Consider the following 26,382-nt stretch of genomic DNA (forward strand, 5'->3'; position numbering starts at 1 on the left):
TAAGACCTGCTTTAAAGTTTATTGAAGCGACTGACTGTTGTCCAGGCCAGTATTAATTGGCCACTGTGATGGGGAAGGTGGGGGTGGACTGCTGTTTGTGCCGTGGGTTGGGGAGGCTTCCTCAGTGCCACTCGATGGACCCCTGCCGACCCAGCAGTGTCTGGGACTTGGGACTAACCAAAACCTGTTTGTTTTCCAGTCCAATGAGAAGTCACAACACCATACAGAATGAGTAGAAGTAGGCCAAATGGCCCATCGAGTCTGCTCTGCCAGTCTGTCATGGCTGATTTGTGATCCTTCTCAATCCCGTTCTCCTGCCTTTGACTCCCCGATTAATCAAGAACATATCAGCCTGAGCTTTAAACATACCCAGTGACGTGGCCTCCACAGCTGTCTGCTTCACCCTCAGCTTTCATATCACAGGCATACGTCATGAAATTTGTTGTTCGTGGCAGTAGTACATTAAAAACTTCTATAAATTGTAATAAGAAATATATTAAAGTATTAATTTAAGTAACCAAGGTGAATAAGAGGTTAAGTTAGTGAATTTATTTGTTTTATTTAGAGACATACTGTACTGTGCAGTAGGCCCTTCCAGCCCTCTGAGCCGCGTCACCCAGCAACCACCCCCTGACAACCCCAATTTAACCCCAGCCTAATCACTGGACAATTTACAACGACCAATTTACAATCTACTACTAACCGGTATGTTTTTGGACCGTGGGAGGAAACTGGAGCACCCGGAGGAAACCTATGCATTCCATGGGGAGAACATACAGACGACATTGAACTTGAACTCCAGCCTCTGAAGCCCCGAGCTGTAACGTTGCTCTGACTGGGCGTCACCGCGGCGGGGCGCTAAGCAGCACGGAGACAGGCCCATCGGGCTCCAGACAACCAAGCTGCCCATCGAAGTAGTCTGACCAGCCTGCATTTGGTGCATATCCAAACTTTTCCTAACCATGTACCTGTCCTCTAGCACCTTGTTCCATACACCCACCACTTTCTGAATGGAAGACCTTGCTCCTCAGGCCCCCCTCCCTTATTCCCCCTCTATGCCTAATAAGGATAGGTCAAGTGAGCGAGGGCTTTTCTCTTTGGTGCGACAAAGGTATCAGGTGACGTTAGAAGTGTATACAGTTATGAGAGCCATTGACCGAGTGGGCAGCCAGCACCTAATCCCCAGGGCAGAAATAATTGATATGAGGCGAAGGAAATATAGGAGGAGTTTCTTTTACACAGAGTGGTGGGTGTGTGGAATGTCTTGCCAGGGGTGGTAGTAGAGGCAAATGCAGAGAGATATTTCTCTTAGATAAGGCTCATCAATGCTTAGATTTTCTCTTTACATCTGACCTACCAAGGAGCAACACTTCACATTTGTCGGGTTAAACTCCATCTGCCGTTTCTCCGCCCATATCTGCAACTGATCCATATCCCGCAATATTCTTTGCCAGTCATTTACACCATCCACAGCACCAGCAACCTTCATATCATCAGCAAACATACTCACCACCCATCTGCTTGTTCATCCAGGCCATTTATGTACCTCACAAACAGCAGTCTAATGGTCGAATGTAAAGAAAGCTTACGCTGTTTTTATGTATGTTTCTGTGAGATGAGGGAGCTGGAGCTGCTAGTGAGGGAATGTTGTGTGCGGCAGGTGACCGGGTTTGATAGTGTGGACGATGAATCCAAACACAGTGCTCACATGTTCTCCACGAAGAGCCCGAGCCCCGAGGAATGGAGCCGAGAGCAGAATCCGCCCTACAGCTACTACCTCTATTACATGTACGCCAACATCATGGTCCTCAACAACCTGCGCAAGTAAGTGCACCTTCTGGAACCTGGCGCGGTGTCGCTGGCACTGGGGCATCCACTGCCCTTGGTCACAGCCCCCCACTGCCCCCACCTCTGTATGCTGGCTCTCTCCCCTCTCTCTCACCTTAGATAGTGACCGTCCCTGTCCCTCCCACAGATACTGCCTGGCCTGCAGAGTTCTTCCAGCACATTGCTGGACATTTCAAACTGTGCTGGATAAGGTGTCAGTAATGGGGAGGGATGCCACAGCAGCGTTAGCAGTTAGCACAGTGTTATTAAAGCTCAGGGTGTTGGAGTGCAGAGTTCACTTCCCGCATCCTCTGTAAACAAGCTAGTACCTCCCCTCCCGTGACCTCCAGTGCCTTGGTTTCAAAAGCACACATCCATGTCTTGTGCAAGCTCGGGCTTTTCTCTTTGGATCGAATGAGAATGAGAACGATAGAGGTGTACAAGCCGATAAGAGGCATAGATTGAGTAGACAGTCAGAGCCTTTTTCCCAGGGCTGAAATGTTGGAGTTGTTAAAATGCATTAGGACGGATAAGTCCCCGGGGCCTGACGGAATATTCCCCAGGCTGCTCCACGAGGCGAGGGAAGAGATTGCTGAGCCTCTGGCTAGGATCTTTATGTCCTCGTTGTCCACGGGAATGGTACCGGAGGATTGGAGGGAGGTGAATGTTGTCCCCTTGTTCAAAAAAGGTAGTAGGGATAGTCCGGGTAATTATAGACCAGTGAGCCTTACGTCTGTGGTGGGAAAGCTGTTGGAAAAGATTCTTAGAGATAGGACCTCTGGGCATTTAGAGAATCATGGTCTGATCAGCGACAGTCAGCATGGCTTTGTGAAGGGCAGATCGTGTCTAACAAACCTGATAGAGTTCTTTGAGGAGGTGACCAGGCATATAGATGATGGTAGTGCAGTGGATGTGATCTGTATGGATTTTAGTAAGGCATTTGACAAGGTTCCACACAGTAGGCTTATTCAGAAAGTCAGAAGGCATGGGATCCAGGGAAGTTTGGCCAGGTGGATTCAGAATTGGCTTGCCTGCAGAAGGTAGAGGGTGGTGGTGGAGGGAGTACATTCAGATTGGAGGATTGTGACTAGTGGTGTCCCACAAGGATCTGTTCTGGGACCTCTACTTTTCATGATTTTTATTAGCGACCTGGATGTGGGGGTAGAAGGGTGGGTTGGCAAGTCTGCAGACGACACAAAGGTTGGTGGTGTTGTAGATAGTGTAGAGGATTGTCAAAGATTGCAGAGAGTCATTAATGGGTTGCAGAAGTGGGCTGAGAAGTGGCAGATGGAGTTCAACCCGGAGAAGTGTGAGGTGGTACACTTTGAAAGGACAAACTCCAAGGCAGAGTACGAAGTAAATGGCAGGATACTTGGTAGTGTGGAGGAGCAGAGGGATCTTGGGGTACATGTCCACAGATCCCTGAAAGTTGCCTCACAGGTGGATTGGGTAGTTAAGAAAGCTTATGGGGTGTTAGCTTTCATAAGTCAAGGGATAGAGTTAAGAATCGCGAGGTAATGATGCAGCTCTATAAAACTCTGGTTAGGCCACACTTGGAGTACTGTGTCCAGTTCTGGTCACCTCACTGTAGGAAGGATGTGGAAGCATTGGAAAGGGTACAGGGGAGATTTACCAGGATGCTGCCTGGTTTAGAGAATATGCATTATGATCAGAGATTAAGGGAGCTAGGGCTTTACTCTTTGGAGAGAAGGAGGATGCGGGGACATGATAGAGATATACAAGATATTAAGAGGGATAGATAGAGTGGATAGCCAGCGCCTCTTCCCCAGGGCACCACTGCTCAATACAAGAGGACATGGCTTTAAGGTAAGGGGTGGGAAGTTCAAGGGGGATATTAGAGGAAGGTTTTTTACTCAGAGAGTGATTGGTGTGTGGAATGCACTGCCTGAGTCAGTGGTGGAGACAGATACACTAGTGAAGTTTAAGAGACTACTAGACAGGTATATGGAGGAATCTAAGGTGGGGGCTTATATGGGAGGCAGGGTTTGAGGGTCGGCACAACATTGTGGGCTGAAGGGCCTGTACTGTGCTGTACTATTCTATGTTCTATGAAATGGCTAATACAAGGGGGCAGAATTTTAAGGTGATTGGAGGAAAGTATAGGATAAGTTGGGTGTGTGGAATGCCCTGCTGGAGGTGGTGGTAGAGGTAGATACATTAGGGGCCTTTAACAGACTGTTAGATAGGCACAAGGATGATAGAAAAATGGAGGGCTAAGTAGGAGGGAAGAGTTAGATTGATTTTAGTGTAGGTTAAAGTGTAGGTTAAAGTGTTGGCACAGCATCTTGGGCTGAAGGGCCTGTGGAGGGTTAATTGTCCTGGTGACTAGGAAGAGGCAGGAGAACAGTGGTAGTGGGGGATGCTGATGGACTCGTGGTAGGGAATAGGGGAGGTACTGAGGGAATGAGATTGCTTTGTGAGCTAGCAGGACTATCTTGTCCCAAATAGCTTCGTTTTTCCCATTGTATTCATTGCCTGCGGAGTAGGTCTTCCAGGGTCTCTGCAGAAAGGTTCCAGATCCCTGAACCGAGGCCGTGTCACTGGGGTGCAATGTAGCCAGGGACAAAGAGTATCACACCGAGGGCATGGGTGCACAGTGTAGTGTGTGATTGGTTAATCCCTGGTGCCACAGAACGTTCAATTTTATTGCCACCTGACTGTACATAACAGCTTTATTGCCATCTGACTGTACATAAAAACAACAAAACAGAACGTTGCTCCGGACCACAATTTACCCAGAAAACATACATCACACACAGCACATAAAACAAAATACGTTATTTAGAGAGAGAGCGTGAAACAGGCCCTTTAGCCCATCGAGCTGCCACACCCAGTAATTGCCCCAATTTAACCCTAATCTATTCATGGGATATTTAACCTATGGGTATGGTCTTTGGGCTGTAGAAGGAAACTGGAGCCCCCGGAGGAAACCCACACATTCCACGGAGAGAACATACGGATGCTGTTGGAACTGAAGTCGAACTCTGACACCGGAGCTGTAACAGTGTCGTGCTAACCACTACACTACTGTGGTGTCCATAATATTACCATAAAATATAAACCAAAATGCCTGCACAGGTGAACAGTAAATGGTACTGGGGTCCGTCGATGGGTTGACCGTGGAACTGACAACTGCCCCCTCCACGGGGCACTGACCGTCTCCTTTGTGTTCCAGGGAGCGAGGCCTCAGTACCTTCCAATTTCGGCCCCACTGTGGAGAGGCTGGCTCCATCACACACCTCGTCTCCGCCTTCCTCACAGCGGACAACATTTCCCACGGACTCAACCTCAAGAAGGTAAGTCAGCTACAGCAGAACTACTACCCCTCCGACGTAGAAAGGCACAGGACTGGATAGCAAGGTTCAAGATTCTTTAATGTCATTTCCAATACACAAGAGTAAAGGAGAATAAAATAATTGTTACTCCTAACCTGATGCAGCCCAAAAAAAACAGAATAAAATAAAGAACACAATAATAAAAAAAAACACAATAAATATAAATGCATAGGATAGTGTATATACACAGATTGATTGTCTGTCCATAAAGTGATGCTAGGCACAGGAGTGTCTGTACATAAGGTGACTGACAGGAAATGATAAAGTAGTGGTGTTTGGGGGTGTGGAGGTGTTGATTATCCTCACTGCTCGGGGAAAGTAACTGTTTTTGAATCTGGTGGCAAATATTGGGACTAAAATTGTGGCTGGTTGGCTGCTAGTGGTGTTCCACAGGGGTCCGTGTTGGAACTGCTGCTTTTTATGTTATATATCAGTCATTTGGATGAAGGAATTGATGGCTTTGTGGCCAAGTTTGGGGATGATATGAAGCTAGGAGGAGGGGTGGATGGTGTTGAGGAAGCAGGGAGTCTGCAGAAGAACTGGAGAATGACAAAGAAGTGGCAGATGAAATAGAGTGTAGGAACGTGTGTGATCATGGACGTTGATAGAAAGTTAGGTATAGACTATTTCTAAATGGGGAGCAAATTCAGCAATCAGAGGTGCAAAGGGACTTGGCGTCCTTGTGCAGGATTCGCTAAAGGTTAACTTGCAGATTGAGTCACTGGTGAGGAAGGCAAATGCAATGTTAGCATTCATTTCAAGTGGACTAGAATATAAAAGCAAGGATGTAATGCTGAGGCTTTATAAAGTACTGGTCAGATAGCACTCAGTGTATGTTGAGCAGTTTTGGGCTCCTTATCTAAGAAGTGTTATGCTAGCATGGGAGAGGGTTCGGAGGGAGTTCGCAAGAATGATTCTGGGAATGATAAGGTTAACATATGAGGAGAGTCTGATAACTCATTGGAGCTTAGAAGAACAAGGAGGGATCTCACTGAAACCTATCCAAAATAGAGTGGATGTGAAGAGGATGTTTCCTATGATGAGGGAGTCCAGGACCAGAGGACACAGCCTCAGAATAGAGGGACGTGCATTTAGAACAGAGATGAGGAGTTTCTTTAGCCAGAGGGTAGTGAATCTGTGGAATTCATTGCCACAGATGGCTGTGGAGGCCAAGTCACTGGGTATATTTGAATTGGAGGTTTTTAGGTTCTTGATTAGTCAGGGTGTCAAAGGTTACAGGGAGAAGGCAGAAGAATGAGGTTGAGAGGGATAATAGCTCAGCCATGATGGAATGGTGCAGCAAATTGTAGGGCCGAATGGCCTCATTCTGCTCCTGTGTCTTATGGGACCAGTGGGAGGAAGGGTCCCGTTAATGCATGCAGTTCTGCTGCTGAATCCGCCCACAGTCTGCAGTCTGAGTAACACACACAACGTGCCGGAGGAACTCAGCAGGTCAGGCATCATCCAGGAAAATGAATAAACAGTTGACAGTGCAGGCCGAGCAAATCATCAGGTCCTGATGAAAGGTCTTGGCTCGAAACGTTGACTGTTTATTCCCCTCCATACATGCTGCCCACCCTGCTGAATTCATCCAGCATTTTGTGTAGAATCTCTTGTGTTTATGATGTGCTGTCTGAGGCTCGTGACCAGCCGGAAGCCACCATCCCCACAGCACATTTCAGCACTGGAAAATATTGAGAAAGCGGAAGAATTCCTGAGAACGGTGTGAACATGGTGTTCCTTTCATGACCTTCACTGAGGAGGAAGGAGATGACAGACCCTGGTCTGGGTGTTGGCCAGGGGCCAGGAGTGAAGCGGGATCGGCTTGTACACAGTTCCTTCGAATATGAAAACATTCCAGACACTCGGTAACTCAATATTCCCCAAGTGGTGACTCAGGGACCATCGCTTGGAAATGCTGTGACCAACATTAGCCGATAAATCAGTCTGATAAATGCTCCGTGTTCAGCACCATCCTGTGGAGTGGCAAACTATAGCGTATGAAACGGTATGTATGGCATCTCAGTACTGCGGCAGTTAGCATGACGATATTACAGCTCTGGCAATCAGAGCTCCAGGTTCAATTCCAGTGGCATCTGTAAGGAGTTTGTACGTTCTCCCTGTGACCACGTGGTTTTCCTCCAGGAGCTCTGGTTACCTCCCACAGTCCAAAGACATCTCGGTTAGTAGGTTAAGCAGTTGTTGTAAGTTGTCATGTGATGAATCTAGGTAAGCTGTTGGACTGGAAGGTTCCCCGCTGTATCTCTAAGTGATGAAATAAATAATAAATTAAGTGCGGATCCTTCAGCCCATGATGTTGTGCCAAACTTTTAACCCACTCCAGCATCAACATAACCCTTCTAGCCCTCCATTCTAATTTCATCCAGGTGCCTATGTACGAGGCTCTTACATGTCACTAACGTACCTTCCCCTACCACCAGCCCTGGCAGTGTGCCTATACGTGCCTCCAGTCTCCGTGAAGTTATGTCCTTTCTGCTCTTTGGCTGTCCACTTGATCTATGCCTCTTATCATCCTGTACACCTCAATCATCACTTCCATCCTTCCAAAGTGAATCACGTCTCACTTATCTGGGTTGAACTCCATCTGCCACTTCTCAGCCCAGTTTTGCATCCTGTCAATGTCCCGCTGTAACCTACAACAACTGCAGATGCCATCTCATCGGCCCTTTACATAGCCCTGGAACATCTGGATAGCGAAGGTGCTCTTTATCAATGACCGCTCAGCATTCAATACCATCATCCCCTCAAAACTAACCAATAAGCTTCAAGGTCTTGGCCTCAAAACCTCCTAGTGCTATTGGATCCTCGATTTCCTCATTTGCAGGTCCCTGAGCCAATCAGCGCCCGGGGATCGGGGCGAGGAGGGTCGGGAACTTTAAGTTCCTCGATGTTAATATCTCGGAGGACCTGTCCTGGCCCAGCACGTAAGTGCAATTACGAAGAAAGCACGGCAGCACCTCTACTTCCTTGGGAGTTTGTGAAGATTTGGCATGACATCTAAAACTTTGACAAACTTGTATAGATGTGTAGTAGAGAGTATATTGACTGGTTACGTCATGGCCTGGTACAGAAACACCAATGCTTTTGAACAGAAAATCCTACGAGAAGTAGCGGATACGGCCCTCCTCAACATTCAGCACATCTGCAGCAAGTGCTGTCAGAAGAAAGCGTCATCAAGGACCTTCACCATCCAGGCCATGTTCTCCTCTCGCTGCTGCCATCAAGGAAGTACGGGAGCCTCAGGACCCACACCCCCATGTTCAGGAACACTTATGACCCCTCAACCAAGAGGTTCTTGAATCAGAGGGGAGAACTTCACTCACCCTGTCACTGAACTGTTCTCACAACCCATGAACTCACTTCCAAGGGCTTTTCATCTCAGGTTCTCAATAGTTATTACTTATTTATTATTAATTTTTCCCCTTTTGTATTTAAAGTTTGTTGACTTTTGCACCCGGGTTGTTTGTCCTGTTGGGTGAGGCCTTTCATTGATCCTATTGTGTTTCTGTGCATTTACTGAGTATGCCCGCAAGAAAATGAATCCCAGGGTGTATATGGTGACATACTGTACATGTAATCTGGCAATAAATTTATTTTGAACACTCCTGCACACTATCCACAACACCACCAACCTTTGTGTCATTTACAGACTTACTAACCCATCCCTCCACTTCCTCATCCAAGTCATTTATAAAGATCACAAACAGCAGGGGTCCCAGAACAGATCTTTGTGGAACACTGCTGGTTACTGACATCCAGACCAGTTAAGTGACTGTTCGGTTGCATTAGCACAGTGAAAAAATTACATCCTTAGGTCTGGTCACCTAGGCCATAGAAAACATAGAACAGGGCTTTTTGCCCCTCAGTACCACCCCTCCCACAGTGTCACCCTCCTTCAGTACCACCCCTCCCACAGTGTCACCCTCCCGCAGTACCACTCCTCCCACAGTGTGACCCTCCCTCAGTACCACCCCTCCCACAGTGTCACCCTCCCGCAGTACCACCCCTCCCACAGTGTCACCCTCCCGCAGTACCACTCCTCCCACAGTGTCACCCTCCCGCAGTACCACTCCTCCCACAGTGTCACCCTCCCTCAGTACCACCCCTCCCACAGTGTCACCCTCCCTCAGTACCACCCCTCCCACAGTGTCACCCTCCTTCAGTACCACCCCTCCCACAGTGTCACCCTCCCGCAGTACCACTCCTCCCACAGTGTGACCCTCCCTCAGTACCACCCCTCCCACAGTGTCACCCTCCCGCAGTACCACCCCTCCCACAGTGTGACCCTCCCTCAGTACCACCCCTCCCACAGTGTGACCCTCCCTCAGTACCACCCCTCCCACAGTGTGACACTCCCGCAGTACCACCCCTCCCACAGTGTGACCCTCCCTCTGCAGTGACAATATGTATGAGATTCCTGTATTGGATTTGTGTGATGAATTGTTGAGCATATTTTCAAGATGTCTGCATTGCCTAACCTGAATGGTGTGTGTTTTTGCCTTCCCAGAGTCCCGTTCTTCAGTACCTGTACTATCTCACCCAGATCCCCATCGCAATGTCCCCCCTGAGCAACAACAGCCTTTTCCTGGAGTACTCCAAGAACCCAATGCGGGAGTTCCTCCACAAGGGCCTCAAGGTGTCGCTGTCCACTGATGACCCAATGCAGTTCCATTATACCAAGGTGGGTAGCTGACCCAGGGTGAGACGTTGGTGAATGGAGCTGTGTCTGTCTGTGCTCAGAATGTCTGTCTCTGACCCAGGGTGAGACGTTGAACGGAGCTGTGTCTGTCTGTATTTGGTACAGTATGTCTCTCTCTGACTCAGGGGTGTAATATAGACCAGTCTGTGCTCAGTATGTCTCTCTGACCCAGGAACCAGTGATCGATACCAATGCTGTGGGTTCCTGCTAAAAACATTCCAGATTAGAATGTAGAACAATCGTGGGATTGAGTTTAAGAGCCGAGAGGTAATGTTGCAGCTATATAGGACCCTGGTCAGACCCCACTTGGAGTACTGTGCTCAGTTCTGGTCACCTCACCACGGGAAGGATGTGGAAACCATAGAAAGGGTGCAGAGGAGATTTACAAGGATGTTGCCTGGATTGGGGAGCATGCCTTATGAGAATAGGTTGAGTGAACTCAGCCTTTTCTCCTTGGAGCGATGGAGGATGAGAGGTGACCTGATAGAGGTGTACAAGATGATGAGAGGCATTGATCGTGTGGATAGGCAGAGGCTTTTTCCCAGGGCTGAGATGGCTAGCACGAGAGGGTACAGTTTTAAGGTGCTGGGAGGTAGGTACAGAGGAGATGTCAGGGGTAAGTTTTTTACGCACAGAGAGGTGAGTGCGTAGAATGGGCTGCTGGCAACGGTGGTGGAGGCGGATATGATGGGGTCTTTTAGGAGACTTTTGGATAGGTACATGGAGCTTAGAAAAATAGAGGGCGGTGGCCTGGTGGGTAATTTCTAAGGTAAGTACATGTTTGGCACAGCATTGTGGGCTGAAGGGCCTGTACTGTGCTGTAGGTTTTCTATGTCCTATGTAGAACAGTATCGCACAGGAACAGCCCCTTCATCCCACAGTTAAATTAGTAATCTAATCACTTCTGCCTACACAGTGTCCTCACATTCATGTACCTATCTAAACATCTCTTAAAATTCTCTGTTGCTTCTGCCTCTACCAGCGCCCCATGCAGTGCATTCCCATCACCCACCACTCTGTAAAAAGAATCTTGCCCCTCTCATCTTAAATACCTGCCCTCTGGTATATAGACATTTCAACCATGGGAAAAGATACTGTCTGTCTGCCCTATCTATGCCTCTCATAATCTTATAAACCTCTGTGAGGTCTTCCCCCAGCCTCTGCATGTCCAGGTTTGTCCATCCTTTTGATATAGTACTCTGGTAGTTCTTGGTTAGATCTGTGAAAAGGTGGCAATGTATACTGGTATTTGAGTGAGCTGTGGTCTCTGGGAAGTTTTTGTCACTGCCCGTTGTACTGACCAAGCTGACGGGTTGCAGTGGGAGAGCCCAGCCTGTGAAGTGAGGGCCGGAATGTCTGGGTGATATCAGAATGTTCAGGGCATTTCCTGAGGCAGTGAGGAGGAGAGATGGTGACTCAAGGGTGCAGTAGCAGGGTATACCCCCAGGACGTCCCTCTGAGAGTACTTGTCCAGCACTCCATCCCACCACATAGTATGGAGAAAGGCCATTCGATCCAACTACATCATGCTGACCAAGATTCAAGTTCAAGTTTGATCATCATTCAACCACAAATGGATATCCATGAATACAGCCAAATGAAACAGCGTTACTCTGGGACCGAGGTACAAAACACAGATCCAACAGTCACACAAGGCACGTATGGTACATATAATTACTATAGCCGTAAACATAGTCACACAAAAAAGTATAATGCAGCCTACATCCCTGAGTATCATGTGGTGTATATTGATGGTGCGTGGATGTTGTCAGCGAGAACAATCCCACAGCAATCAGGAAACAAACGCAATCCATTTTGTCATTCCACCGAGCAAACACTGGAGTGGAGAGCAGCACCAACATGAGGGGTCATCCCTAACCCCACACCACACGATCTCCGGCGTCTCATCGCCTCAGCAGCTGGAACAGGTGACCGTGCCATGAGGCCTAGTCTGCACGGCAACTGGGGCCACGCAGCTCCTCTGCCAACGAGCCAGTGAATCAGACTAGTGGCACTCTACATACCAAGTCCTTTTCAAAATAGTCACCATAAGATATAGGAGCAGGACTTGGCCCATTTGGCTCATCAAGTCTGCTCCACCATTTCATCATGGCTGATCCAATTTCCCCCTCAGCCCCAGTCTCCTGCCTTCTCCCCATATCCCTTCATGCCCTGACCAATCAAGAATCTATCTACCTCTGCCTTAAATATACACAAAGACTTGTCCTCCACAGCTGCCTGTGGCAAAGAATTCCACAGATTCACCACCCTCTGGCTAAAGAAATTCCTCCTCATCTCCATTCTAAAAGGACACCCCTCTATCCTCTGGTCTTAGACGCCCCACCATAGGATATATCCTCTCCACATCCACTCTATCAAGGCCTTTCATTATTCGATAGGTTTCAATGAGGTCACCCGTCATTCTCCTGAATTTGAGTGAATTCAGGCCTAGAGCCATCAAACCCTCTTCATATGACAAGCCATTCAATCGTGGAATCATTTTCATGAACTTCCTTTGAACCCTCTCCAATTTTAGCACATCCTTTCTTAGATAAGGGGCCCAAACCTGTTCACAATTCTCCAAGTGAGGCCTCACCAGAGCTTTATAAAGTCTCAACATTACATCCTTGTTTTTATTTCTAGTCCTCTTGAAACGAATGATAACATCACGTTTACCTTCCTCACTACAGACACGGCCTGCAAATTAACCTTTAGGGAATCCTGCACAAAGGCTCCCAAGTCCTTTTGTACTTCAGTTTTTTGTATTTTCTCTCCATTTGGAAAATAGTCAACCTTTTCATTTCTTCTACCAACGTCCATGATCACACGCTTCTCAACACTATATTCTATCTGCCATTTTTTGCCCATTCTCCTAATCTGTCAAAGTCCTTCTGTAGCCTCTCTACTTCCTTAAAACTACCTGCCCCTCAACTTATCTTCACATTGTCTGCAAACTTTGCAACAAAGTCATTAATTACATCATCTAAATCATTGACATAAACTTAAAAAGAACAGATCCCAACGCAAACCCCAGTGGAACACCACTAGTCACCCACAGCCAGTCAGAAAAGGCTCCCTGTATTCCCACTCTTTGCTGCCTGCCAGTCAGCCACTGATTAATCCACGCTGGAGTCTTTCCTGTAATACCGTCGGCTTGCAGCTTGTTAATCAGCCTTGTGTGGCACCTTGTCAAAGGCCTTCTGAAAATCCAAGTGTACAACATCCACCGATTCTCTTGTGTCTATCCTGCTTGTTATTTCATCAAAGAATTCCAACAGATTCATCAGGCAAGATTTTCCCTTGAGGAAACCATGCTGACTATGGCTTGTTTTATCATGCACCTCCAAGTACCCTGAGATCTCATCCTTAATCATGGACTCCAACATCTTCCCAACTACTGAGGTCAGACTAACTGGCCTATGATTTCTTCTGCCTTTCTCCCTTCTTGAAGTGTGGAGTGACATTTTGCAGTCTTCTGGAACCATTCCAGAATCTAGTGATTCTTGAAAGATCATTATTACTGCCTCTATGATCTCTTCAGCCACATCTTTCAGAATTCTGGGGTGTACACCACCTTGTCCGGGTGACTTAACCACCTTAAGACCTTTCAGTTTCCCAAGAACTTTCTCTCTAGTCATGGTAACTTCACACACTTCATGCCCCCCACACCCGAAACTTCCATCTTACTGCTTATGTCTTCCACACTGCCTTCACCATGCAGTAGGAAACAAGCCTTTAGACCAGGGGTTCCCACCCTGTGGACCACAGACCCCTCAGTTAATGGTAGGAGTCCACGGCTTAAAAAAGTTTTGGAACCCCTGCTCTCCTTGTACCTTTCCTATCCATGTATCAGTCAAAGTAACTTGTAAATATTCTTAATGCACCTGGTTCAGTCACCTCCTCTGGCAGCTTGTTCCATGTATGGCACACCCTCTATTAAATCCTTCCACTCAAAAACTGCACCCTCTAACTCTGATTCCCTATCCCTGGGAAAATGTCTGTGCGTATTCACCCTTTCTATGTCCCGTAAGATCACCCCTGCTTCTCCCTCGCTTGAATAAAAAAGCCCCAATGTGCTCAACCTCTTTCCATAATTCAGTCTGTCCAGTCCCGGCAACATCCTCATAAATCTCCTCTACATCCTTTCCAGTGGAATGCTTGTTTCCTACAGCATGGTGACCAAATCTGATCAAAATCCTCCACATGTGGCCTCACCAATATCTCGTACACAACACATCATCCTAACTTCTACAACTACAACATTCTCAGGAAGAGGATTAATCCTCATTAACAGAGCCCATGTTGATGGAACCTGTTCCCTCTATCCTCATGGCCTCCATTGGTCAAGGTTTGCCATGCATGTTGCGTCCCGGTTGTCTACGTGATATGTAAGCCAGGACAGGACGATATGGAGAGCAAGCTGTTGCCCGTGCAGCCAGCTCCCCATCTCCACTCAGCTGATAAGCCAAAGGAACAGCAGAGACTGACATAGTTTGGCACCAGTGTACAAGATGATGAGAGGCATTGATCCTGTGGATAGTCAGAGGCTTTTTCCCAGGGCTGGAAAGGCTAGCATGAGAGGGCACAGTTTTAAGGTGCTTGGAAGTAGGTACAGAGGAGATGTCAGGGGTAAGTTTTTTTTACACAGAGAGTAGTGAGTGCGTGGAATGGGCTGCCGGCGATGTTGGCAGAGGCGGATATGACAGGGTCTTTTAAGAGACTCCTGGACAGGTACATGGAACTCAAAAATAGAGGGCTATGGGTAACCCTAGGTAATTTCTAAGGTAATGACATGGTCAACACAGCTTTGTGGGCCGAAGGGCCTGTATTGTGCTGTAGGTTTTCTGTGTTTCTATGTAGTGGCCTTGCAGGAATTTCCAGTTGTTGTTGAACTCAACATAGGACTGCCTTAGGGACTGCAGCTCTGGACTTTTCCTCGGGAATTACTCCTGAAGCCTTCCCCATGAGTAATAGCTACAAGGAAGTGGAGGTTTGAGATCAGAGTTTTCCTTCTCCTAGATGAGCTGTCAACCCCAGCTGATGTGCCCTGTCTGCCCAAACAACTGGTTTTAAGGTGCCAGTAACCCACCTTTGCCCCTTCTCCTGTCACTAGAAATGGTTCCACTGGGTTTAGTAGCTAAACCACACATGAAGGCCAGGAGCTGGACTTGGTTGTCAGAGGCTTTTTGAGACACATGCCATTGGGAGCATTTAAAAGGTAATAGGAGCTTATCCCTATCACCACCCCGGCTATGACAACGTTAAGGAGCTACCTGTCCTGTCACAACACAGGAATATTTGTAGTAAAATCAAAGTAAACTGCTGAAGGATGTGAGTGGTTCAGGCGGCATCTGTGAAGGCAGAGTCCCAGAACTCCAGATATAGGGTCTCGACCTGAAATGTTGACCATCCCTCATCCAGCTCCATTGACACTGCTGAACCTACTGAGCAGTTCCAGCAGTTTGTTTGATTTGACCCCAGATTCCAGCATCTGCAGTCTCCTGTGTCCTAAATATCTGGATTCAGTGAATTAACTCCAAGAAGGAAGCAACACCATCAAATTCAGGAACAGTTATTACTCATCAACCCCCACCAGGCAGCAGGCTCCTGAAGCAGAGGGGTAACTTCACTCACCCCAATGCTGAACTGATTCCACAACCTATGGACTTGCTTTCAAGGACCCTTCTGTTCTCGTTTTTATATTATTATTGTATTTATATCATTTGTCTTCTTTTGCACCTTGGTTGTTTGCCAGTCTGTGTGTAGTTTTTCACTGATTCTATTGTATTTCTTTGTTCTGTGAAAGCTCACAAGAAAATTAATCTCAGGTTTGTATAAATTTGCTTTGAACACGGTCAGAGATGAGTGAGAGAAACTTGATTCACATGGTCCACTTCTGACTGGCTCAGCCGCGGGGACAGCACGGGTCAGGATCGGGGAGGGGTGGTTGATGTGTGCCTGGGAGGGAACCTGCCCGGCGTGGTGATCCAGCGGGGGAGAAGAATTTGAGTTTGGGAGGCACTGTCGGAGCAACCTTGGGGTGTACAGATTCATTTTCAGCATTCTCTACAACTCCTGTTCTTGGTATTACTTGTTACTCACATAGTTTGCCTTCCTTTGCAATTTGGTTGTTTATTAGTCTTTGTTTATGTAGAGTTTTCATAAAATTATATTGCATTTCTTTATTTTCCTGTAAATGCCTGTAAGATAATGAATTGGAAGGTAATATATGGTGACGTGTGTACTTTGATAATACATTTACTTTCAGCGTTGTGCTTTGTATTCCTGGACCGTTTCCATGACTGGTTTGATGTTTTATATTCTGTGTTTCTTGTCCTTTGCACGATGCCTTTTTTGTGTGTTGGATGTTCGATGTTTTTCTTTGAACGGGTTCCACGGTGTTTCTTTGTTTCGTGGCTGTCTGTGGGAAGATGAATCTCAGGGTTGTGCACTACATACAGTACTTTGATAATAAATGTACTTTGAAGAGATGGGGAAGGGTTGATAACGTGCTGGGTTTCAGTTGAGCTGTTGGATAATGCGCTGACCAGCCGCTGTCCCGTAGGAGGCTCTGATGGAAGAGTATGCAATTGCTGCACAAGTCTGGAAGCTCAGCACATGCGACCTGTGTGAGATTGCGAGGAACAGCGTGCTCCAGAGCGGCCTCTCCCATAAGGTAAATGCCATTTCACAAAATAGATTACTTCTTTGTCAGTTGTTTTTCCTAAATTCTATTGTCATAGTCATAGAGAATTACAGAACAGGAAGAGGCCCTTTGGCCCATCTAGTCCATTCAGCCTAGCCCCATAGGCCTCCATACCCTTCCTGTCCACGTACTGCTCAGAATCAGATTAATTTATTTATTACGTGTGTATTCGAAGCATTCAGTGAAATGCGTCAACAGCCTAACGAAGTGCTGGGCAGCCCGAACATGTCACCACACGTTCCAGCTCACAAAATGTTCGGCAGAACAACTCCGAACACAACAAGCAATAAAACAAGACCAGCTCCTCCCACCCATCACAATGTACCTCTTCATTTTCCTGTGAATGCCCACAAGTGTAGGTCAAATATGATGGCAGTATATAATTTTAATGGTCAGACTCTTGGCAGTGTGGAGGATCAGAGGGATCTTGGGGTCTGAGTCCATAGGACACTCAAAGCTGTTGCGCAGGTTGACTGTGTGGTTAAGAAGGTATACGGTGCATGGGCCTTCATCAACTGTGGGATTGAGTTTAAGAGCCAAGAGGTAATGTTACAGCTATAGAGGACCCTGGTCAGACCCCACTTGAGTACTGTCCTCAGTTCTGGTCACCTCCGGGAGGATGTGGAAACCATAGAAAGGGTGCAGTGGAGATTTACAAGGATGTTGTCTGGATTGGGGAGCATGCCTTATGAGAATAGGTTGAGTGAACTCAGCCTTTTCTCCTTGGAGCAATGGAGGATGAGAGGTGACCTGATAGAGGTGTATAAGATAATGAGAGGCATTGATTGTGTGGATAGTCAGAGGCTTTTTCCCAGGGCTGAAATGGCTAACATGAGAGGGCACAGTTTTAAGGTGCTTGGAAGTAGGTACAGAGGAGATGAAGGGGTAATTTTTTTTAACGCAGAGAGTGGTGAGTGCGTGGAATGGGCTGCCGGCACGGTGGTGGAGGTGGATACAATAGGGTCCTTTAAGAGACTCCCGGATAGATACATTGATCTTAGAAAATTAGAGGGCTATGGGTAACCCTAGGTAATTTCTAAAGTAAGTACATGTTCGACACAGCATTTGTGGGCTGAAGGGCCTGTATTGTGCTGTAAGTTTTCTATGCTCTCTAAGTGAATGAATCTCAGGGTTGTATATGGTAACATCTATTTTAAGGCATCCATTAGTCTTGCGAGACCATGGATCTGCGCCTGGAAAGCCTTCATTCTCCAGGGCGCAAGCCTGGGCAAGGTTGTATGGAAGACCAGCAGTTGCCCATGCTGCAAGTCTCCCCTCTCCATGACACCAATGTTGTCCAAGGGAAGGGCATTAGGACCCATACAGCTTGGCACCAGTGTCGTTGCAGAGTAATGTATGATTAAGTGCCTTGCTCTAGGACACAACACGTCCCCTCAGCTGGGGCTTGAACTCACGACCTTCAGGTCACTAGTCCAAACCATTGCCTTAACCATTTGGCCACGTGCCCACACAAGTAACATCTATGTATTTTGTTAATAGATGTATTTTAAACTTCAAATGTTACAGAGAGATAATGTTTCAGAAAGGTCCTTAACGTCTGGGGTGACTTGGGGAAGAGATGTGACCCAGATCCACACCAGGACCCCCATCTGCTGGCAGAGAGTTGGGGGTGGCAATCACTCAGGCGGTTAGGGAGGAAAAGATTTCAGCCCTTTCCATGTGTCCCACAATCGGGGTCATCAAATGCCACAGCACAGAAAAAAAGCCTTTTGGCCCCCCTAATCTTTGCCAAACAATTATTTTGCCTAGTCCCATCGACCTGCACCCCAGGTTGATAGCCCTCTATAACACTCCCATCTGTATACTTCATAGGGTCGTAAAGAAAGCTTTTGCTACACTGGCCTTCATAAATCAATGCACTGGGTAGAGGAGATGGGATCAACACAAAATGCTGGAGGAGCGCAGCAGGCCAGGCAGCATCTATGGAAAAGAGTAAATAGCTGACGTTTCGGGCCAAGACCCTTTGGTGGGACAGGAGAAAAAAAGCTGAGTAGTAGATTTTAATAGGTGGGGGTAGGGGAGAGAAACACGAGGTGATAGGTGAAACCTGAAGGGGGGAGGGTTGAAGTAAAGAGCTGGAAAGTTGATTGGTAACAGAGACAAAAGACCTTGGAAGAAAGAAAAGCGGGGAGGAGCACCAGAGAGAGGCGATGGGCAGGCAGGGAGATGAGGTGAGAGAGGGAAAAGGGGATGGGGAATGGTGAAGGGGGGAGGGTAGGAGGCACTTCTGGAAGGTTGAGAAATCGATGTTCATGCCATCAGGTTGGAGGCTACCCAAATGGAATATAAGGTATTGTTCCTGCAAGCTAAGTGTGGCCTCATCACGACAGTGGAGGAGGCCATGGATGGACATATTGGAATGGGAATGGGAAGTGGAATTAAAATGGATGGGCACTGGGAAATTCAGCTTTTTCTGGCGGATCAGTAAAGCAGACTCCCAACCTACGTTGGGTCTCACTGATATACAGGAGGCCATACCGGGAGCACCGGATACAGTACATGTCCCCAACAGACTCGCAGGTGAATTATCACCTCACCTGGAAGGACTGTTTAGGACCCTGAATGGTAGTGAGGGAGGAGGTGTAGGGGCAGATGTAGCACTTGTTCTGCATGCAAGGATAGGAGATCAGTGGGTGGGGCGGGGGTTGGTGAATGTAGAAGGGAGTTGCATAGGGAGTGATCCCTACAGAAAATGGAGGGGAGGGAAAGGTGTGCTTGCTGGTGGGATTCCATTGGAGATGGTGTTAGTTTTGCAGAATTATGGCTGGTGGGGTGGTAGGTGAGGACAAGAGGAACCCTATCCTGGGTGGGGTGGTGGGAGGATGGGGTAAAAGCAGACGTATGTGAAATGGAAGAGACGTGGTTGAGGGCAGCACTGATGGTGGAGGAAGAGAAGGCCCTTGCTTTGAAAAAGGACATCTCCTTCGTTCTAGCATGAAAAGCCTCATCCTGAGAGCAGATGCGGCAGAGATGGTGGAATTGAGAGAAGGGAATGGTGTTTTTACGAGTAACAGGGTGGGAAGATGTATCGTTCAAGTAGCTGTGAGAGTTTGTGGGAGATGGGATGTTACATTAAAGTTGTATTTCAGAGATGTATGAAACTCTGGCAGGCTTTGCAAGACATTACTTCCTACAAAGCGAAACCCAATAGCATAAATGGCAGTGATGCTTCCCTACCAGATAAACTCAATTCCTTCTATGCCTGCTTCGAAAAGGAGAATATAACTACAGCTGTGAAGATCCCTGCTTCACCTTATGACCCTGTGATCTCTGTCTCAGAGGCTGATGTTAGGCTGTCTTTAAAGAGAGTGAACCCTTGCAAGGCAGAAGGTTCCGATGGAGTACCTGGTAAGGCTCTGAAAACCTGTACCAACCAACTGGCAGGAGTATTCAAGGGCATTTTCAACTTCTCACTGCTATGGGCAAAAGTTCCCACTTGCTTCAAAAAGCCAACAGTTATACCAATGCCTAAGTAAAATAATGTGAGCTGCCTTAATGACTGTCACCCGGTAGCACTGACATCTACAGTGTGAGAGGTTGGTCATGACCAGACTGAACTCCTGCCTCAGCAAGGACCTGGACCCACTGCAATTTGTCTATCATCACAATTGGTCAAAAGCAGATGCAATCTCAATGGCTCTTCACATGCCTTTAGACCACCTGGACAACACAAACACCTACGTCAGGATGCTGTTCATCGACTATAGCTCAGCATTTAATACCATCATTCCCACAATCCTGATTGAGAAGTTACAGAACTTTTGCTCTGTATCTCCCTCTGCAATTGAATCCTTGAGTTCTTAACTGGAAGACAATGTGTGTGGATTGGTGATAACATATCCTCCTCGCTATCAACACTGTCATACCTCAGGAGTGTGTGCTTAGCCCACTGCTCTACTCTCTATGACTGTGTGGCTAGGCATAGCTCAAATACCATCTATAAATTTGCTGACGATACAACCATTGTTGGTAGAATCTCAGATGGTGATGAGAGGGCGTACAGGAGTGAGAAATGCCAACTGGTGGAGTGGTGTTGCAGCAACAACTTAGCACTCAGCGTCAGTAAGACAAAAGAGCTGATTGTGGACTTCTGGAAGGGTAAGATGTAGGAACACATACCAATCCTCATAGAGGGATCAGAAGCCTGGGGTACATCTATCTCATCTGGTCCCAGAGACTTATCCAACTTGATACTTTCCAAAAGCTCCAGCACATCCTCTTTCTTAATGTCTATATGCTCAATCTTTTCAATCCACTGTAAGTCATCCCTACAATCACCAAGATCCTTTTCCGTAGTGAATACTGAAGCAAAGTATTTGTTAAGTACCTTTGCTATCTCCTCCAGTTCCATACACACTTTTCCACTGTCACACTTGATTGGTCCTATTCTCTCATGTCTTATCCTCACGCTCTTCATGTACTTGTAGAATGCCTTGGGGTTTTCCTTAATCCTGTCCACCAAGAACTTCTGGCTCTCCTAGTTTCATTCTTAAGCTCCTTCCTGCTAGCCTTATAATCTTCTAGATCTCTATCATTACCTAGTTTTCTGAACCTTTGGTAAGCTTTTCTTCTTGACAAGATTTTCAACAGCCTTTGTACACCATAGTTCCTGTACCCTACCATCCTTTCCCTGTCCCATTGGAACGTACCTGTGCAGAATGCCACGCAAATATCCCCTGAATATTTGCCACATTTCTTCCATACATTTCTCTAAGAACATCTGTTTCTAATTTATGCTTCCAAGCTCCTGCTTGATAGTTTCATATTTCCCCTTACTCCAATTAAACACTTTCCTCTCCCTCTCCAATGCTATGGTAAAGGAGATAGAATTGTGATCACAATCTCCAAAATGCTCTCCCACTGAGAGACCTGACACCTGACCAGGTTCATTTCCCAATACCAGATCAAGCACAGCCTCTCCTCTTGTAGGCTTATCTACTTATTGTGTCAGGAAACCTTCCTGAACACATCTAACAAACTACACTGCATCTAAACCCTTTGCTCTAGGGAAACGCCGATCAGTATTTGGGAAATTAAAATCTCCCACCTTGACAACCCTGTTATTATTGCACCTTTCCAGAATCTGTCTCCCAATCTGTTCCTCGATGTCCCTGTTACTATTAGGTGGTCTATAAAAAAACACCCAGTAGAGTTATTGACCCCTTCCTGTTTCTAACTTCCACACACAGAGACTCCGTAGACAATCCCTCCATGACTTCCTCCTTTTCTGCAGCCGTGACACTATCTCTGATCAACAGTGCCACACACCCACCTCGTTTGCCTCCCGCCCTGTCCTTTCTGAAACATCTAAAGCCTGGAACTCTAAGTTGCTATTCTTGCCCCTGAACCATCCAAGTCTCTGTAATGGCCACATCATCGTAGCTCCTTAATGGGCACAGATTAAGGGTGGAACGAGCTGCCAGCAGAAGTGGTGGATGCGATTTGATTGCAACATTTAAGAGACATTTGGATAAGTACATGGATGGGAGGGTATGTCCAAGTGTGGGTCGATGGGACTGGGCAGAAAAACAGTTCTGCATAGACGAGATGGGCCAAAGGGCCTGTTTCTGTACCCTAGTGCTCTATGGCTCTATATCTCCCCTGTACAGGAGCTGAATAGTCTGGGCTCTGAGGTGTGTGTGTGGCCCCGTGCCTTCCCGCTGCACACAGAGTCCAACAGAATCTGATCCTCTGGTGAGGCACTGCCCTGTGTTCATGCCATGGAGCGAGGGACAGCCTCGCTGGCATCTCGTCCAGTCCACATCAGGGGGACCAGGTTAAATGGGGCAGGGAAGGTGATCCTGCTGGCCAGTTTGAGTGGGCTCCCTCCACAATGGTGGGAGGAACAAGGTGTGCACAGTAATATTCCTAAACAGCTACGAAGACGGCCTGTTGCCCATGGCGCGTAAACAGCTCTGAGCCTCTCCCCCCACCCCCCCCCAGTCTCACTCCCACCCCCACAGGCAATGAATTAGTTTATTACTGTCTCATGTAGTGAGAGACAGTGAAAAGCTGGTCATACAGATCAGATCATTACAGAGTACATTGAGGTAGAACGAGGTAAAACAGTAACAGTGACGGTAAACAATAAGGTGCAAGGTCATAATGAGGTAGATAGTGAGGTCAAGACTCCTGCTTGTCATAAGGAACTATTTTAATAGCCTTATAACACAGGTGGAAGCTGACCTTCAGCCTGGTGGGACACACTTTCAGACTTTTGTATCTTCTGCCTGATGGGAGACGTGGGCTCTTTGATTACGCTGGCTGCTTTACTGAGGCAGTGAGAGTGTAGACAGAGTCCATGGAAGGGAGGCTGGTTTCTGTGATGTGCTGAGCTCTGTCCACAACTCTCTGCAGTCTCGCAGTCGTGGCAGAGCAGTTGCCGTACTAAGCTGTAATGCATGCAGAGTGGATGGATGTTGTCTCTGGTGCATGGGTAAAAATTGGTAAGTGGCAATAGGGTCATGTGAGCTTTCTTTAGCCTCCTGAGAAAGTAGAGGCACTGGTGAGTTTTCTTGGCTGTGATGTTTTGTTCTGTCCCAGAGATGGAGAACATGTTCTCTACATCTGATACGAGAAACTAATACCATCTCGTTCCACAGGAGAAGCAACACTTCCTCGGAGTGAACTACCTGAAAGAAGGGCCCGAGGGCAACGACATCCGCAAGACCAACGTGGCTCAAATCCGCATGGCTTTCCGCTACGAGACCCTGTGCAACGAGTTGTCCTTCCTGGTGGATGTGGTGAAATCACCAGAGATGAGTGGGTTACTGGATTAGCAGTGGCCAACACCTCCAGCCAGGCCAGTGGTGGAGACGCACAACCTTGTAGTAATCCTGACTGAAACTACACTGGGAGATAGAGACCTGATAACAAAGTGGCCACCTCACCAGCTGAAAACCAAATTAGTGCATGTAATTCACTATATTATAATACTCATAGCCTGATGCTTTAGATATTAACTTAAAGTAATCTATTTTGAAAGTAACCTTAGTGCAAATAGCATGTATATAAGGGAGTGTATAAAGTGTACAGCACACTATTGAAACTAAACTGGAAAGATTTGATTTGTACAGTCAACCAGAAATAAAAGAAAGATTCAACTGAATGGTGGAACTCTGGTCATTACTCATCAAGTTCCAGAACTGTTACTTTAATAGAACAGGGAACAGCCCAGGCCCTTCGGCCTTAATGTTGTGACGACTTTTAACCTTTTCTTAAAATCAATCTGGTTCTTTAAGGTTGTTATAGCCAAGAGCGGTAGTGGCGATAAACTCCCGCAATTAAATGCTCCGAATAGCGTGCATCACAAGTAGCCTCTAACAACCAAGTCCAGCCCATGTGTGGCTTAACTATTAAGCCTGGCAAGCCCAATTTCTACTGACAGAAGGGGCAAAGGTGGGTAACTGGTGCCTTAAAACCAGTTGTTTTGGATAGATGGTCATCGTCAGCCATGGTTGGCAGCTCATCTAGTAAGGAAAACTCTAATCTCAAACCCCTGCTGTCTTGTGGCTATACCCACTCATGGGGAAGGCTTCGGGAATAAATCCAGTGGAAAAATTTGGAGTTTGAGTCCCTAAGACAGACCAAGTTGAGTTCAATGCTGACTAGCCACTCCTGCGAGGCCACTGATGCCAAACTGCATCAGTCTCACTAGTCAGAGGAACAGACAGGAGATTCTGTGGACGTGAACGGGACACTCAGATGGTATGTTGCCTCCCAGGTGTCAGAGTTAGGGACATCTCGGATTTCTGAGTCCACAGCATTTTAGGGAGAGAGGGGGTGCAGCCAGATGTCTTGGTACATATTGGTACCAATGACATAGGAAAAAAAAGCAATGGAGTCCTGAAGAGAGAATTTCAAGAGCTAGGTAGAAAGCTGAGAAGCAGGACCTCCTGGGCAGTAATTTCTGGATTGCTGCCAGTGCCACGTGCTAGTAAGTGTAGAAACAGGATGATCTGGCAATAAATGTGTGGCTGGGAAGCTGGTGCAGGGGGCAGGGCTTCAGGTCCTTGGATCATTGGGATCTCTTCTGGGGGTGGTATGATCTGTACAAAAGGGACAGGTTGCACCTGAACCAGAGGGGGACCAATGTTCTTGCCGGAGTTTCTGGGTAAAATGAGGAAGGTGCAAGACAGGTATATTCCAAACTTGAAGAAATACTCAAATTGTAAACTAGTACAACTGTGGCTGAGCTAATGTAAAAACAAAAGAGAGGGCATACAACAAGGCAAAAATTAGCAGGAAGTTGGAGGATTGAGAAGCTTTTAAAAACCTACAGAGAACAACTAAAAGGATCATTAGTAAGAAAAAGATGAAAGCAAGCTAGCAAACAATATCAAAGTGAATAGTAAAAGCTTTTTCAAGTTATGTAAAAAATAAAAGATGGGAGTGGATACAGGACCATTAGAAAATGAGTCCGGAGAGATAATAACGGGGGACAAGGAGATAGCAGATGAACTGAATGAGCATTTTGCATCAGACTTCACTGTAGGAGGTACTAGCAGTGTGCCAGATATTGTAGTGTGTGAAGAACTGCACGTAGGATTGCTAGAAAGACAAATCAAAACCCCCGTTTGACTGCAAAAGACCTTCAGGAAGATTTAGCAGACTCTGGAGTGGTGGTGCACTGTTCTACTGTGCAGTGACACCTGCACAAATATGACCTTCATGGAAGAGTCATCAGAAGAAAACCTTTCCTGCATCCTCACCACAAAATTCAGTGTCAGAACTTTTGCAAAGGATCATCTAAACAAGCCTGATGTATTTTGGAAACAAGTCCTGTGGACTGATGAAGTTAAAATAGAACTCTTTGGCCGCAATGAGCAAAGGTATGTTTGGAGAAAAAGGGTGCAGAATTTCATGAAAAGAACCCCTCTCCAACTGTTAAGCACGGGGGTGGATCGATCATGCTTTGGGCTTGCGTTGCAGCCAGTGGCACGGGGAACATTTCACTGGTAGAGGGAAGAATGAATTCAATTAAATTCCAGCAAATTCAGGAAGCAAACATCACACCGTCTGTAAAAAAGCTGAAGATGAAAAGTGGATGGCTTCTACAACAGGATAATGATCCTAAACACACAATGGACTACCTCAAGAGGCACAAGCTGACAGTTATACCATGGCCCTCACAGTCCCCTGACCTAAACATCATTGAAAATCTGTGGATAGACCTCAAAAGAGCAGTGCATGCAAGACAGCCCAAGAATCTCACAGAACTAGAAGCCTTTTGCAAGGAAGAATGGGTGAAAATCCCCCAAACAAGAATTGAAAGACTCTTAGCTGGCTACAGAAAGCATTTACAAGCTGTGATACTTGCCAAAGGGGGTGTTACTAAGTACTGTCATGCAGGGTGCCCAAACTTTCGCTTCAGGCCCTTTTCTTTTTTTGTTATTTTGAAACTGTAAAAGATGGAAATAAAAATGTAATCTTGCTTAAAATATTAAAGAAATGTGTCATCTTTAACATTATGCCTTTTGGAAATCAGATCATCTTTTACTCACTTAGCTATTCACAGTAACGGAAATTTTGACCAGGGGTGCCCAAACTTTTGCATGTCACTGTACATGGACTGGAAAGGTTGAGAGGGATATGGCTGGGTCAAATGGACAAGATGGGCTGAAGGGCCCATTTCAACACTCTGTAACTGTAACCCTGTGTAGCAGCAGTGTGATATGTGGCTGCTTGGTTCCCCACCCCACCCACCCCGCACTGCTCCCCAGGACCACTCTAGTAACTTCTACACCACCTCC

At 46.8% G+C, this 26,382-nt stretch overlaps 1 protein-coding gene across 4 annotated transcripts in view; it reads left to right on the top strand.

Moving 5' to 3' along the window:
* The window catches only part of ampd3a (adenosine monophosphate deaminase 3a), a 79,545-nt gene extending 53,524 nt beyond the window's left edge, over nt 1-26,021 (top strand). For all 4 annotated transcript variants that reach the window (XM_063061557.1, XM_063061559.1, XM_063061558.1 and 1 more), the window contains exons 11-15: nt 1,661-1,824; nt 5,024-5,144; nt 9,712-9,885; nt 16,469-16,579; nt 23,233-26,021. In XM_063061557.1, the coding sequence (XP_062917627.1) occupies nt 1,661-1,824; nt 5,024-5,144; nt 9,712-9,885; nt 16,469-16,579; nt 23,233-23,409 (747 nt within the window). In that variant the 3' untranslated portion in view covers nt 23,410-26,021. The remainder of the gene's footprint in view (nt 1-1,660; nt 1,825-5,023; nt 5,145-9,711; nt 9,886-16,468; nt 16,580-23,232) is intronic.
* Nucleotides 26,022-26,382: the final 361 nt, after the last annotated feature.

This window comes from Mobula hypostoma, chromosome 11, assembly GCF_963921235.1.
Source record: "Mobula hypostoma chromosome 11, sMobHyp1.1, whole genome shotgun sequence".
Lineage (NCBI taxonomy): Eukaryota > Metazoa > Chordata > Chondrichthyes > Myliobatiformes > Myliobatidae > Mobula > Mobula hypostoma.